Here is a 14,528-nt window from a genome sequence, read left to right on the forward strand (position 1 = left end):
CTCTTGGGGCCAGCGTGCGTGACCTGCTCCGGGGTGACCTGACCCTGACCCTGCTTCATTTTCTAGGGTGACCCTGGTCCTTCTGGCCCACCGGGACCTCCGGGAGATGACGGAGAAAGGGTACGTATGCTATGTACACATGTGAGCTTGGCTGTGTGCATGCACGTGTGTGCATGTATGTGTGAACATGGCTGCGTGTGCGTGTACATGTATATGTGTGAGCATGGCTTGCGCATGCACATGTGTGCATGCATGCGCGAGCATGACTCTGTGTGTACATGTATGTGTGAGCATGGCTGTGTGCATGCACACATGTGCACGTGTGTGCGCGCATGGATGTACGCATATGTGTGTGGGTGTGGCTGCACGTGTGCACACAGTACCTGTCATCTGCCTAACCCGTATCGCCTGTCTATCCGGCCATCTCTGGTTTCTGTTATTGTGTCATTCATTTCTGTCATTGCCTATCAAGAATCCAAACCCTTTGACCTCATGACCTTCTGCCGTTTCCCCTGCGTGGAGCTGTGGTGTGCGAGCCCCTGAGCAGAGGGTCCCGGAGCCCAGACGCACCTTTTCCCGCAGACTTCCGGGACTGAGGCCACTCCAGGCCTCTCCAGCAGGCACAGGGCCTCGCGGATCTGGCCAGACATGCCGAGCAGGCCCAGGCCAAGGAGGCCTCTGCTCGGCTGAACGAAACACTGTCTCTCCAGTGTCCAGACTTCAGAGCTTATCCCTCACGTCTTGCTTTTTTCTTCCTACAGGGTGACGATGGAGAAGTTGGGCCCAGAGGGCTGCCCGGGGAACCAGTAAGTCCACTGACTGGGTGGGACTCTGTGTCTTTGTCACGGTGACAGGCTGCCTCTGTGCAGAATCGGGGGTCGATTGGGAGTATAGATCAGAGAGTGCTCAGCCTTGACACAGAGACAGGTCTGAGGATTCCCCTGGCAGGGAAAAGAAGGAGCACATGGGGGTTGGTGGAACAGTCCTGAGGAGTCGATCCGAACCTTCCTGGAGGAGGAAGCTCAGGTCTCTGAGGATTGTGGCTGGGACTCCAGGCTACAATTATGGAGGGTGTCCAGGGTTACCATGGGTGTCCGAGGTCCACCATAGTTGGTATCCAAGGTCACCACGGGTGTCCAGGGTCGTCATGGGTGTTTAGCATCCACTATGGTGGGTGTCTAGGGTCATCACGGGTGTCCAGGGTCATCACAGAGTCCAAAGTCCATCACGGTGGGTGTCCGGGGTCATCATGGGTGTCCTGGGTCATCACGGGTGTTCAGGGTCCACCAGGTAGTGTTCAGGGTCATCACAGGAGTCTGAGGTCATCACAGTAGGTGTGCAGGGGCAGTCTCAAGGAGTTCCGAGTCTGCAGAGTCCCCACCCTTTCTGGTGGCCATGCTTTCCCAGATGCCCCCGGCAGCATGCCCTGCCCGGGCTCTGGAAAGCGCTGTCCCGGAAGCCGGTTTCTGTTCAGGCCCAAAGCAGGTTTCCTTGCAACAAGAGGACGTTAATTACATTTCACTCGCTGTTACTTTTTGAACATCTCCTGTTTTTAATCGACATCAGTGGGGCCATACGCATCTGGTGATGCTAATTGAGGAGAAATATTGCGAATGCAGCGTGGAGAAGAGCCTGGGGTTGGCACTGCACGTTCATTTGGGACTAAATTGCACCCTAGGTGTCTGATGAGCCACGAAGGAGAATTCATCAGCTCAGCTCTGTCTTTAACCCACGTCTAAGCCATACTTTCTGGGTCATTAACTTCTAAAAAACATTTTCATGACTAGGTATTAAAATAGCGAAGGGAACGTTTAGGTGGCAGTGAACGTGGGGAGGATTTCTCATCTACCGCATCTGTGAAGGTCCTGTCAGAATTAAGGGCACTGGAAATTGCTGTGTGTCCGTTAAAGGCACCGTAATTCCCCGGTAGGTGGGGTGGGCGTGAGCCCCTGGGACGCGGGCTCCTTCCCGTGGTGGGCAAGGACGCTGCTCGGTCTCCGCTCCAGTCCTGAGAACCGTCCTCTCCGCGGTGCTGCTGCCGTGGGGCTGTTCCCACACACGTGGCCGCACTGCCAGGGGAGGGAGGGACTGGGCTCTGGGCCGTGTGGCCATCCCGGGAAAGACCTGAGGTCCAGGCGACGTCCCCTGCGCTTGGTCCCGATGTTCTCATCCGAGACCTGGTTTCTCCTACCTCTGTCCGCCCCGCACCCACGGACTCTGACGTCAGCCATGCAGCCGCGTGTCATCACACGAGGTGTTGCAGAGGGTGCCGGAGACGAGGACTGGACCGGAGTGCCCCGTGCAGCAGGGCTGCGTAGTGACGGAGAGCTTCAGGGCTCACCCATCCTTTCCCCGAGGGCGCCCCTCGATCTGTCTGAGCCCCCCATCAATTCCAGGCACCTCTGCGTCCCTTTCCAGCGCTGAGGTGGGGTGGGGTGAGGAGACGAAGCAAGAGGAGGAGGGGGTGTCGGCTCCCTGGGCAGCGCGGAGACCAGCTGCAGCCGGAAGGGGCGGGGCTGAGCGAGGCCGCAGAATTCGCTGGCCCGGGGAGGGCCGGGACTCCTGGCCGAGTCTGAGACTTCTTGCTCTTTCCTCTTGCAGGGGCCGCGTGGTCTGCTGGGGCCAAAGGGTCCCCCGGGCCCTCCTGGACCTCCTGTAAGTCCTGTCGCCTCTTTGCACGTCTGTCCATTGCTGCCCTCCATACCCCACGGGCCTTCAGCCAGCTCCCCACGCCGGCCACTGTGCACCCTTGCCCAGAGCTGGTGCGAGCTGTCGGCAGGGCTCTGGTGCTCAAGCAAATCAAACTCTCTAGCCGGTGCGGGGCTGCAGGCGGAGGCACAGAGGCCAGCTGGCTTTACAATGCTCTCTTTGCCTGGACACAGCACGTGCTGTTATAAACAGTCACTGGGACACCACATGTTCTTCTTGCTTGAAAGCACTTCCAGCAGCTTCTGGAAAGTTCTGGAAGGAAGTAGAAGCCTGCAGTTCCAGTGGGGCTTTGTCTCACTGGACGGCTTCCCCAGGGCCAGGCCTGGCCCACCCACCCTTCTCAGCCCCTCTGCCCCACTCGGTATGGGCCTGGCAGCTCCAGCAGCCCCTCGCCGACCAAGCCTTTAGGACTTATTTGGGATCGATCCTGTCCCCTTTCCCAAAGCACGTGCCATCCTCTGACACATGGCTAGCAGGGGGCCAAGCCGTGCTGAGTGGGATTTTCCACAAGAGTGTTGCTAATTCTTCTGCATTTGGTTTCTTTTTTTCAATCTCATCCAGGGAGTGACGGGTATGGACGGCCAAACAGGCCCGAAAGGAAACGTGGTAAGTCTCGGGTGTCCCCGCCACCTGGCCTCATGGTGAGTCCCCATGGGCGCGCTCCTGGCCAGGCCAGGGAGATCTGTCATGGTCCAACCCAGACGGGTGTGAGGAGGGGGCACAGAGCTGAGCCCCAGGCCCCGGGCGGAGCAGGCCCCGTGGAGAGCTCACACTAAGCCTGTGGTCCGAGCTCGTCCCCTCCGAAGCCAGATGGGCTGCCCGGTGCGGAGGGACGTCCTTTCTCACTGTGCACGACACCCACCGAGAGGCTGCGTGGCCCGTCTGTTCTCTGCCGGGGCGGGGGTGGGGGTGGTTTGGGAGGCTTCTGCCCAACGGGTCTTATGGTCGGTCCACCTCTCGTGGGCCCCCCTGGCCACTGTCCGAGGTGCGTCCATGGAAACGAGGAAGTGTGCCCTGCACCGAGCTCCCCGCGGCCAGTGCAGTGTCTGGTCTGGTCTTCCCGCGGCCACTGGGCTGCTGTCCGTTCCCGTCCGGGCGTCCTCGTCTGCCGCTTGCTCGGGAGCGAGAGTGGGTGTGAAGGATGAGAGGCCAGGACGGAGTGCCCAGGCTCCCAGGGGGACATGCAGTAACCCTGTCTGCCCTCTGGAGCCGCCTTCAGTGCCTTTGCTTTATGTCCTACAGGGTCCTCAGGGAGAGCCTGGCCCCCCAGGACAGCAGGGGAACCCAGGCGCCCAGGTAAGGGCCAGGGGCAGGCTCCAGGGCGGTGGGCAGGGGGCAATATGGGTCTGCAGTGCGGTGCCCTGGGCCTGAGCAGCTGCCGAGCTCTGTCCCATGCTGCTGGTCCAGCCCGAAGGGGCCCGCATCCTGAAGTGACCTGGAACCTGAGTCGGTGCTCTGGTGAGGGAGAGGCTCAGGGGCAGAGGGACAGGGGACAGATGGCAGGGAGGAGCTCTGGGCCAACCCGCTCCTCCCCTTTCCGCCCTACTCTTCCCCCCTAGGGTCTTCCCGGTCCCCAGGGTGCCATCGGCCCTCCAGGAGAAAAGGTAGGTGGGCTGAGCTGGGTGGAGGGCGCCCTGCCCCGCCTGCCTGCAGGGTACATTCGGGCCCTGGGACCCACAGCTCCTGTGGAAGTCCAGGCGGGGACAGTGCTCGTGATTGCCAGCATTGTCCCCAGAGGCAGGAAGGCCTGATCACCAAGCACTGAGCAGATAAGCCGAGGAAGAGCGTGGGTCTTTGTCATTCTTGGACTTATAAATTCAATCATTCATTCGTCTATTCTGTATCTGTGTATAGGGTTGCCAGATTTAGGAAAAATAGATGTGGGCTGCCCAATTACATTTGAACTATTTGTCTGAAACCTAGATTTAACTGGGCATCTTGTTTTGTTCGTTTTTGCTAAATTTGGCAACCCTAAATACATCTTTGGTGCCTACTGAGTCCTAGATGCTCGGGAGAGGAGCAGAAACACGCTGGCCCATCCGGAGCTGTGGCCCAACCCCAGGCCCTAGCGAGTTCAGTGAACTCAGAGCTCCTGGCGGGGACCAGGGAATGCTCGCTCAGTGCACAGTGCTCACTGGCGGGGGGCGGGGGAGGTGGCTGTTCAAACACAGCTTGTTGGGGGCGCTGTGGGGCCTGGGGCTCCTGTCTTCACGTGGCAGGTGCATTTGTCCCAACCCCCAAATCCGAAGGCCCTGGAAACAGCAGAGAGTGACCTGCCCTCACTGGTGCTCCAGGGGGCTGGGAGCTTTAGGGGGGCTGAGTACTTCCGAGCATCCTTTTGGGACAGAAGTGTTGGAAAGTAACCTTGGGGGCAGGGGGAGGGTGTGCAGCCCAGGGAGCCCCTGGGACCTCCGCTCATGGAGTCCGGTTTGTTCTAGGGTCCCCTGGGTAAACCGGGCCTCCCAGGAACGCCCGGTGCTGATGGACCCCCGGTGAGTAGCCCTGCCCTCCTCGCCCCGTCTCACGCACGCCACCTCTGCCCCAGGGGTGGGGGCTGGGAACCCCGGCCACCCGCCACCTCCCTGGCTCCGGGGACAGTGATGTGTGCGTGGCCTTCCTTCACTGCCTTCCAACTGCCCTGGTGAAGACCCGTTTGCGAACTCGAGCTGCATTGCTCAGGAAATCACGGGGTTTTGGACATGCTTCCCACAACGTGCTTCGCGAAGGGTGCCGGCTGCGTGGACGGGAGCATTAGTTGTACGTCAGGCTGTGCGTTTGATTAGTGGAACGCGGCCTTGCATTGAGTGTGAGGAGGGCTGGGCTGGGCTCCAAGCGCTCGCATGTGTCACCGGTGTGTGAGGGGAGGGCGGTGTGCACAGAGTATATTTTTAGGGATCACACGCTGGGGAGGGAGGGCAGTAAGCAAACACGTTTGCAATGTGCGAACGCAGCTGTGGAGCCAAACTGGGTGCCGCCTAGAAATAGCGAGTTAGTGACAAACCCAATCTGTGTGCAGGGAGAGGTGTGGGCCAGTGACAGGCGCTCTGAGCCCGTGGGGGGCGTCGGGGTGTGACGGTTTATCGCCCCCGTCGTCCTCTTTGTAAGTTGCTGGTGAGTTTTCTGTGTTTTTTGAAGAGTGTTCAGTTGGTGATGCAGAGAGCCTGGTTCAGAAAGCAAGACGAGCCGGGTCCGTTATCTCAGACCCACGGTGTATTTCTCTGCGTTGACAACGCCACTCAGAACCGAGCAGGAGTTTAGATACATCGATAACGGATCGGTGTCTGTTGAACCATCGCTCTGTGCTCATGGCCGAGAGCTGTTGGGTCTAGGGAGTCACAGGTGGCCGGTTGTCCCCCCTTATCGGAACCAGCAGACTCTGACTACGTCCGTGCCCACGGGAACCGCTTGGCGGCTCTGTCCCCTAGACTTCTGGGAGCTTGGACACAAAGCGATGAATATTTTGCAACATGTCACTCATGTCCTTAAATCGCATTTTCTAATTACAAAATAGCATATCTTGTTACGGAAAATTAGGAAAATAAATGAAAAGACACCAATATGACGATCACCCTGCGCCCAGCCCCCGAGGTCCCCCGCTGGGGGCCGTGGATGTGCGTTCTTCCGGTCGTTTCTTTCCGTTAACTTCCGGGAATGTTTAATGGAAACGGAGCATTTCCCACCAGGTGTCAAGTCAGGGGCCAGGCCCTGCGGGACGGGGACGAGGACGGTGCGTGGGAGCGGAGCGGGGGCTGCCCGCGCCTCACCGGTTCCACCCGGGACCCCCGTCCCCACACCGACACCTCCAAGGCCCTGGGTCCCTGAAGAGCCACCGGTTCCCTTGCAGATGCTGTGGGCAAACGGGCTTTCCGATGCCCCTGGCCGGGGGCTGGTAGGCAGGACCGAGAGAACTGAAAAGAGCACACGCGGCCCGTGTACGCAGCGGAGACGCGCGTGGGTCTCCGGAGCACTGCCACGTTCTAGAAACGCAGTCCTGGGTCCTCAGAATGCTCAAGCCGAAAGAGCTCCCAGCCCTCCCTCTCGTTTTGTGGGGTGGGGGGGGAAGGGGCACCCAAGAGAGGCAAGCAGCTCGCCCAAGGTCGCACAGTGGGTTGGGCGTAACTAGGAGCAGAGTGAGGAGCTGTCAGCACTCACCGCACCATGTGACGCTTTCCACTGGAACCCTCGGGGGTGGCGCTGCACTTCCAGATGGCTTTACCTTTCCGCTTGTATTGTCGATGTTGGGTCAAGCCCAGTGAGCGGCCTGGGTTGGGAAGTCAGAGGGGCCGGGGGCACGGGGCAGTAACCAAGGCGCCCCGGCCGTTTCTGCTGGGCCTCTGCTCCGCATCTGTGGCGTGGGGTGAAGTCCCCGCTCCCCCAACCCCTCTCCACATGCATCGCCCAGGCAGGCGGAGGGGTCGAAGCACCAGCACGAAGACCTGGGAAGGTGCTGGGACCCCTGGTCGAGTGACGGGACGTGGCTCTCCGCCCGGCACCAGCCTTGCCTGTCTCCGCATCCCCGGCAGCGGAGACTGTGACCTGCAGGCTGCACCCGGTCACCAGCCCAGGAAGCGGGGCGCCAGCCCAGGAAGCGGGGCGCCAGCCCGGTGCTCTGGCCCCACACTGCTCTGCCCCTTGCTCGGCCACAGATCCATTTTGGGGGACCTGGAGCAAATGCCTTACCATCGCTGTCCCCACTGCCCGTAGTTGGGCTGGGTGACACTGGCTCACAGTCGTGCCTGGAGCCCACCTGTGGCTTTCGCAGCGTGTCCCTCCCCTCTGTGGTCAGCTCTGGCCATTGGCCGGGCCTGGGGTTATTCCCGCTTTTCAGGTGGAGCGGCTGAGGGTCAGGGACTAAAGGATGAGTAAGGCCACCTGGCCAGGCCCGACCGAGTGTGCTCAGCTGCCCGTCATCTTCCAGCACGCCCCGTTCTTGTTTTTGTGGGGAGGGAGGAGATGGGAGGAACCCCAGCTCCCGTTCTCACGTCGTAAGCTGCTTGGTGGGTGAGCGTCAGGGGGCCTGCTTTGAGTGGCCCCTGGCTGACGCAGGCCTTCTCTCTCCTGACAGGGGCACCCTGGCAAAGAAGGCCCTCCGGGAGAGAAGGGAGGCCAGGTGGGTACCCCGCGCCCCTGCTGCTCCAGTGTCCCCTGGGGCCAGCTCGCAGCCCCGCTCTGCTCTGGGACACCCGCCCAGAAGGGAGTGAGCAGGGGCAGTGTGCCCTTCTTCGGGTGGCCTTGCCGAGGGGACACCCCACGGAGAAGCTGGGTCCTTCCATTCCATCTGGGTCCCTGGACGCCCCCCCCGATTTCTGCACATGGGGTGCAGGTGCAGCCCGACCTTGGCCAGGCAGGAACTGGGTGACCGTGCAGGCTCTGGGCCAAGGTCCTCTTGACCCATGGCCATTGTGTGTTTGGGGCCCAGGACTTGGGGGTTGGAGCTGGTTCTGGTTTCCAGGTGACCTGAGCCCCTGGGGACTTGCCTGCCGCACAGTCCGTGACAGAAGTCCACTGCTGCCTCCGTTTCTCCTCCTGGGCTCCCCAGGCCACACGTGCTCCCAGCAGCCATGGGCAGCCGCTGGCCGGCGGCGCATTCCTTCAGTGGCGGCTCAGCCCTTCCAAGCGCCAGAGTCCTCCTTCCCCTCCCCACTCCCCGCACCCCATGCATGAATCATGTGGCGTGACCTTCGGGTAGCCGGGTCATGGGTATTCCACTTGTCATGGGACGCCACCTGTGCCCTGCCTTGCTGCGGGGCTGGGTACAGTGCCTGCGGGAGTCTGACCCAGGATGCCCTCTCTGCTCGTAGCAAGAGGGGAGTCTGCTGGCAGGCCAGGGCTCGTGCCGGCCAGACCAGGAGTGGACCAGGCCCTCCCACGCCGCCCTCCTGGGGGGGCTAATGCTCTTTCTCCTCTGGTTCCAGGGCCCGCCTGGCCCGCAGGGCCCGATCGGCTACCCGGGACCGCGAGGAGTCAAGGTGAGCTGCTTGCCACTGCGGGTCCTCCTGGAGGTCAGGGTTGGGACCGCGGGCCTCCAGCTTTCGGGCACCCTTCTGTGGCCTGAGCCAGGTCGGGGCTCGGGGGGAGAGTGACCAGCTGGAGCCAGGAGGGGCTGATTTGAAGCAGGGAACAATCCCTGGTGCATCTGTGACAGTGCACAGGCACCCTCTGCCTCATGCTGCCTTTACTGCTACCACGTTCAAGCTTCCAACTGCTCTGCAAAGCCCCTGAGGATGGCGCCCTCAGCCGGGGAGCAGAGCCCGGCATTTCTTTCTGGGGACGTTTCGTCTGGACCATTTGCTTATTCGAGTGAGAAAGTCTGGCCCCATCGACCGCCTCTGGGCAGGCGGAGGCTGGGGACGTGCGCCGGTGGAGGGGTCCATTTATGCTCATGGCCTCTGCTGTCCAGTGGCCCCTGGACACCTGCCTGGGGCGCAGGGCTCCAGTGCAGGCCCGTCTGGTCCGTGGAGCCCCCGTGCTTGCTCTGGGCCATGGACCGGCCGCTCTCGGGGCTCACCGGGCTCGGGGTAGACGGAGGAGTGGGTGCCCCGGAAACTGCGGGGAAGCGTTCTGCCTCCTCCAGGGACAGACGTGGCACTTGCCCACAACTCCAGGCGTTCTGGAGCCAGTGGCGACTCTCCCCTTCAAAACGAGTGACGGGCGTGGAAGAGCACCCTGAGGCCGTGTGTGGGACGCAGCCACTGTAGCCTGAGGGGTGTGTGACACTCCACCAAGCTCCAGTGCCCCAGCAGCGGGGGCCACGCGCTCTGCATGTGGAAGCGTCCAGGCGTGGAAGCCTGGAAGCGTAGAAGCGTGTGCGCGTGGAAGTGTGCACCTGCCCTGCTGGGGTGTGTGTCGGGGGGGGGGCGACCCAAGACCTCCGTCTCCAGTAACTTGCCCCAAATCACCCTAACATTGATGCTGCTGCTAGGACTCACCCAGCTCGCTTTTCCCAATCACGTGCTCCTGCTGGACCCCAGGTTGCCCGACTCCCATTTACTAGCAGCTGGGACAGGCCAGGCTTAAGAGCCACGGCAGAGGGCACCCCCCCCCGCCCCCCGGGCAGCCGGCTTTCCCTGCACGCCAGTGAGTCCTGTGAGGCTGGCAGTAGAGCACACAGCGTAGCAGAAGCGTCGACCGTGTGGGCTCTGTGCGTGTTTATTTTACGAATTCTTGTCGTGGAGTGGAAGCCTCTGCCAGCTCCGCTCCGTGGTTAATTGCACGGTGCTGCTTCTGCCGGCTAAGAGGTGTTTGCTTTAAAATGTTTATGAAGAATGTTCTTATCCTGTCTATCTGATTAAAATTCACTCACAACATGCACAATCCAGCTCGACTCGGAGCAGCGCGTGGAAGGGAAGGCAGGGCTGGATGCTGTTTTCACTGCGGAAATAGATTCTCATCCTCCCGCCTGTTTGAACGTGTAATGAGCAGGTTTCTAAGACAGGCGACAGCGGAGGGGGGTGTGGTGGCCGAGCTGTCACCTTAGAGCCCCACAGCCCTTCATAAGGGAGGTCTAGCTTTTCTCCCTGGATCCCGCCTTCTTCCCGAGTGAGGCCCCCCCCCGCCCCGCCCTTTGACTTCACTGACCATTAAGCACCCCACCCCCCACCCTCTGCCACCTTGCCTGTCTCGGGGGTGCCCGCTGACTGCAGAATCACATCCACTCCTCCCTGAGCCCGCGGGAGCCGCACTCGCTCAAGGCCGTGGGGGTCCCTGTCCCGCCCAAGCTCTCACGTCCCCGGCCAGGCACCCCCGTCGCCCTGCCGTGCCAGCTCCTTCATCCTCGCTCCCCCGAGTGCCGGCCACTGGGGCTATTGTGGGTGCACCAGAGCCCCCACGACAGGTTTCAGGGTAACTGCGCCTTTCCTCTGTCCCAAAGTATCTCATGGCCAAGGGTGACAGAGCCCAGGGTGCCGTGGCATCACAGGCCAGTCCAGGCGGCGGCCAGGCCCCAGCTCTCGGCCTCTGTCGGTCTCGTCCCCGCTCGTCGGCCCTGGGGGTAGGCCCAGACCTGCAGACGGCTGAAGTTCTTGCCACAGAGGGCAGCTGGCAGCCCGAGGGTCCCAGGAGGTGGCCCCGTCCTGGCTGAACTAGGAGGCCTGGCCTCTCTCTGGGGTCCCCTGTCCCGTGGGCAGGTGGCTTGAGAACGCCCCTGGCCAGCGGCAGTCAGTGTCAGTGCCCCACTGGCCCACTCGGTGGACCAGATGCTGGTACCTGAGCCAGACAGGACACAGCCTGCCCTCTTGGGCCTGCCAGACACGCCCTGAGCTGACTGCATGGATCGTCATGGTAGTGGGTGGTATCGATTAGTAAGTGATGTCGTGCCGTGTTATGCTGTATCAATAATAATAATAGAGAATGAAATTAATCCAATGGCACAGAGCTGCTGCTTATCGAGCATCTGCTACGTGCCAGGTGCCATCCTGAGGGCTTTGTAGGCGCCCCACTCCCACCAGCAGAAGGGGGTGAGGGTTGTCATCACCCCTCTTTCCAAATGAGGAAACCGAGGCTCTCAGAAGCCTGGGATAAGGTCTGAGGCCATGGAGCAGGGCCGGGCTCCAGAGCCCGTGCTCAGTCCTCACGTCCCGCCTGCTCCCCATACCTTGCGGAAGTGGACGTTTCTGGAAGAGAGCGGGAGGTCAGTGGAGGCCAGCCCAGAGTCGCTGGCTGCGGGGATGGGAGGTGCCTCCGGGAGCCCACAGAGCTCTTCCTCCTGAGACAGGACGCAGGCGGGAGCTTGTCTGTGGGCAGGGGTGGCCAGGCTCCGGCGTCAGCTGCCGCATGCGGGGCTAGACCCATCACTTCGAGGGCTCAGCTTTGTGCATGCTCACTCTTTTTCCTTTTCGTTGGTGTAGGGGGCAGATGGCATCCGTGGTCTGAAGGGCACCAAGGGTGAGAAGGTGAGTGTCGCTTCCTGCAGTGGCAGCCTGGCCTGGCCGCTCTCCAGTGACAGAAGCTGAGGTCGATGTCGCCTCTAAGCACTGAGGGAGTGGGTCTCACCCCCTGGGCAAACCGTTTGCAATAGGAAGGACAGTTTTCCAAACAGCCCGTCGGGCATGGCCCAGCACGTTCTCTGTGGAGCGGGCATCAGCCCTGTCCGCAGGGTCAGTTGCAGGCCCCCATCCTGGGTGCCCGTCCTAGGACCTTCGTCCTGTTGGAGATGGCTTCCCGGAGCCCAGTTTGGCTGCATTGCCTTGTCGCACGTGCCTGCTAGTCAGTGAAGGGCTGCTTGCGAGGATGCTGCCTGAGCTGCACAGGGACACTTCTTGGCCACGAGTTATCGCTCTGTCCCCGAGGGGTACAGGAAGCAGCCTGGCGGGGGTGGGGGTGAGCAGCCGAGTCCCTGGACCGCAGCGTTGGTGTGGCAGGTGCCACTGAGCGCCCGTGCCGGACCAAGCACCACAGTAAGGCCGGGGGGCCCGGCGGCTGCCTGGGAAAGTCCAGGCTGGGACCCGCCATGGCGACCCGCGCTGCAGGCAGGGCCGGCGCTCTCCCAGGCCCTTCCCGGACGGTGCCCGTTCCTTTCAGAGCGGGCAGTAGCAGCCCAGCTTCCCTCCATCAGCTCGCTCCGCAGCTGTCCACCCCGCCCCCCCGTCACGGGGCCTGCAGTGGGTGGGACGGAGCCTCTGAGAAATGGGCGCAACAGGTCGGGCTCTGGGCTGCTCATGGCCCAGTGGGGCTGAGCCAACGAGTGGCCAAGGACAAAGAACAATGTATCTGAATGCAAAGCGCTAACTGGACACACTTCCAAGGGACCCGTGCTGGGCGCTCCGACCCTCCCTCCTGCCTGCCCAGCAGCGTGCCGCGGCCGGGAGCTCCGCATTGGGCGCATGCGGAGTGCGGAGTGGGCGAGCCTCGGGGTGTGGGCTCTCCCATCTAGACCGAGGCCCTCTCTCTCGTCCCTCGTCCAGGGGGAAGACGGCTTTCCGGGGTTCAAAGGAGACATGGGCATCAAGGGCGACCGGGTAAGTGTCTGGGGGAGAGGTGGGTGGTGCACAGGGCCCTTGGGGGGTCTGTGGGAGGGGCTGGGGGTTTGGGGCCACAGGGCAGCTTCTCAGAACTGAGGTGACACTTCTGGCCACTCCTGGCCTGCAGATAGCCAGCTGGGCACCCAGAGGCCCCGGTGGCTCTCACTTGGTATTAACTCCCTAATTACTGGGGTCAACTTGGGGTCACCTGCTCCTCTGCCCTGTGTTCTGAACCCACATAGGGAGTCGTTCAGTGGGGACCAACATCCTGGACTGTAGAGCGATTTTCAGGTCGGGGGAGGGGTCGGGGGGAGGGGCCGGGGGAGGGCAGCAGAAGCAGCGTGGTCCAAGCAGGGAGGCCGTGGGCTGGTCACAGGTAGGGTGGCACCCGCAGCCTTTAGAGCATCTTGGTGCCCACGCATCTCCTTAGTGTGTCTCCAGTGCTTCGTGGCCCCCATACAGGCCCTGAGCTCAGGAGAGCTGGCAGCCACCTAATTTACCCAGCTCCAGAGGAAGCCGGCGGTGCTGGGGGATGGGGTTTGCCACGTGGTGGGCAGCCACCGCTGTGGTCTTGTGTGAAGGCGCAGAGGGGGTTGCAGATGGCCTTGGAGGAAGTTCGGGTCAGTGGGCTAGCTGCCTGCTGCGGAGTGACACTTTGAAGTCTCCTCGTCACCCTGAGGATGAGGCAGAGGGGACACAGGTGCCTGCGCCATCTGGCCACGCACAACGGTGGCAGCAGCTGTGCCCGCACCTGGCTGGACGCTTGTCAGCCGCTGTAATTACCCCCCACTGTGCGGCCCGCAGGCGCCGCCTCAGCGTGCCAGAGCCAGGGCGCTGTTCGCGTGGCGTTTCGTCCCACCCCGAAGGCGCAGAGGTGATCTGTGCCTCTCTGAGTGACCGGGGATAAAAGAGAGGAGCTCACTTCACGGTTACGTCCCAGTTGCGTTGCTGCTACAGCCAACCATTCTAGGACTTTCTCCATGGCGGCAGGACCCCGAACCCCCACACGTGAGGGAAGGCCTCCCGCAGGTCGGCTGGGGAAAGCCCCTTTCATCCTGTCTCTCTGACGACACACGGATTTGGGGTCTGTCGCAGGAGGATACGTTTTCCAACAACGTTCCCGTCACATGCCGCTCTGTGAGCCAGCCTCTTACAGGGACGGACGGGAGAGGACCCAGGAGCTGGGCCTCTGTCAGCCAGGGACCAGGGCGCCAGGCTGATGTCGCCTGGAGGAGTTTGTGCCGGACGCTGGGCGTCTGCAGGCTGCTCGCAGACACGGAGAGGATTATTGTGCTGTATGAGGAAGTCAAAGGGACCCTCTTTAGGGGCCGAGAGGTCTTGACCCACAGACCCTGTAGCTGCTCCTGGGACCAGTGGCCAGAGGAGGAGTTGCCGACAGGCGAAGAGATCCGTCTGGGCACTCGGAGGCCGGGCCAGGCTCGGCTGCGGACCTCGGCAGGCTCCTGGGGCCGCCTGGTCTGGGCCTGGGCCTCGCCATCTGTAAATTGGGCATCTGGATAAGGCAGCGTTTTGGCCCCTTTTGCCTCTGGCCTATGTCCTGCGGATCTCCCGTGTGCCAGGGCTGCCCAGGCAGCTGGCCGCCCAGAGGCCACCATCCACTGCGATACCCCCTGGGTCTCAGAAGAGCACGGCCCCCTCCCGTGTGGGCTGTCCTGCTCGAAGCGGGCAGGTGCGGTTCAGAGCTTCTCCATGAGCCAGTCACTTCCGGCAAGAGGCCCTCGGTCCAGGGAGGGCGAGTGGGAAGGAGTGTGGCCTCGAGAGGCAGCCGGCCCCTGTGGGCAGAGGGGAGCGTGGCCACTGGGCAGGGCCTTGTAATTCGCTGCACGAGGCTCTGGTCTC

The 14,528-nt window shown here is 62.1% G+C and overlaps 1 protein-coding gene across 1 annotated transcript in view; it reads left to right on the forward strand.

The window, feature by feature from the left end:
* COL5A1 (collagen type V alpha 1 chain) overlaps nucleotides 1-14,528 on the forward strand; it is a 100,158-nt gene that overhangs the window by 38,117 nt on the left and 47,513 nt on the right. The window contains exons 17-27 of the mRNA XM_023521056.1: nucleotides 67-120; nucleotides 762-806; nucleotides 2,602-2,655; nucleotides 3,271-3,315; nucleotides 3,952-4,005; nucleotides 4,269-4,313; nucleotides 5,148-5,201; nucleotides 7,775-7,819; nucleotides 8,625-8,678; nucleotides 11,556-11,600; nucleotides 12,612-12,665. Of these exons, the coding sequence (XP_023376824.1) occupies nucleotides 67-120; nucleotides 762-806; nucleotides 2,602-2,655; nucleotides 3,271-3,315; nucleotides 3,952-4,005; nucleotides 4,269-4,313; nucleotides 5,148-5,201; nucleotides 7,775-7,819; nucleotides 8,625-8,678; nucleotides 11,556-11,600; nucleotides 12,612-12,665 (549 nt within the window). The remainder of the gene's footprint in view (nucleotides 1-66; nucleotides 121-761; nucleotides 807-2,601; nucleotides 2,656-3,270; nucleotides 3,316-3,951; nucleotides 4,006-4,268; nucleotides 4,314-5,147; nucleotides 5,202-7,774; nucleotides 7,820-8,624; nucleotides 8,679-11,555; nucleotides 11,601-12,611; nucleotides 12,666-14,528) is intronic.

This window comes from Pteropus vampyrus, unplaced genomic scaffold (genome assembly GCF_000151845.1).
Source record: "Pteropus vampyrus isolate Shadow unplaced genomic scaffold, Pvam_2.0 Scaffold289, whole genome shotgun sequence".
Taxonomy (NCBI): domain Eukaryota; kingdom Metazoa; phylum Chordata; class Mammalia; order Chiroptera; family Pteropodidae; genus Pteropus; species Pteropus vampyrus.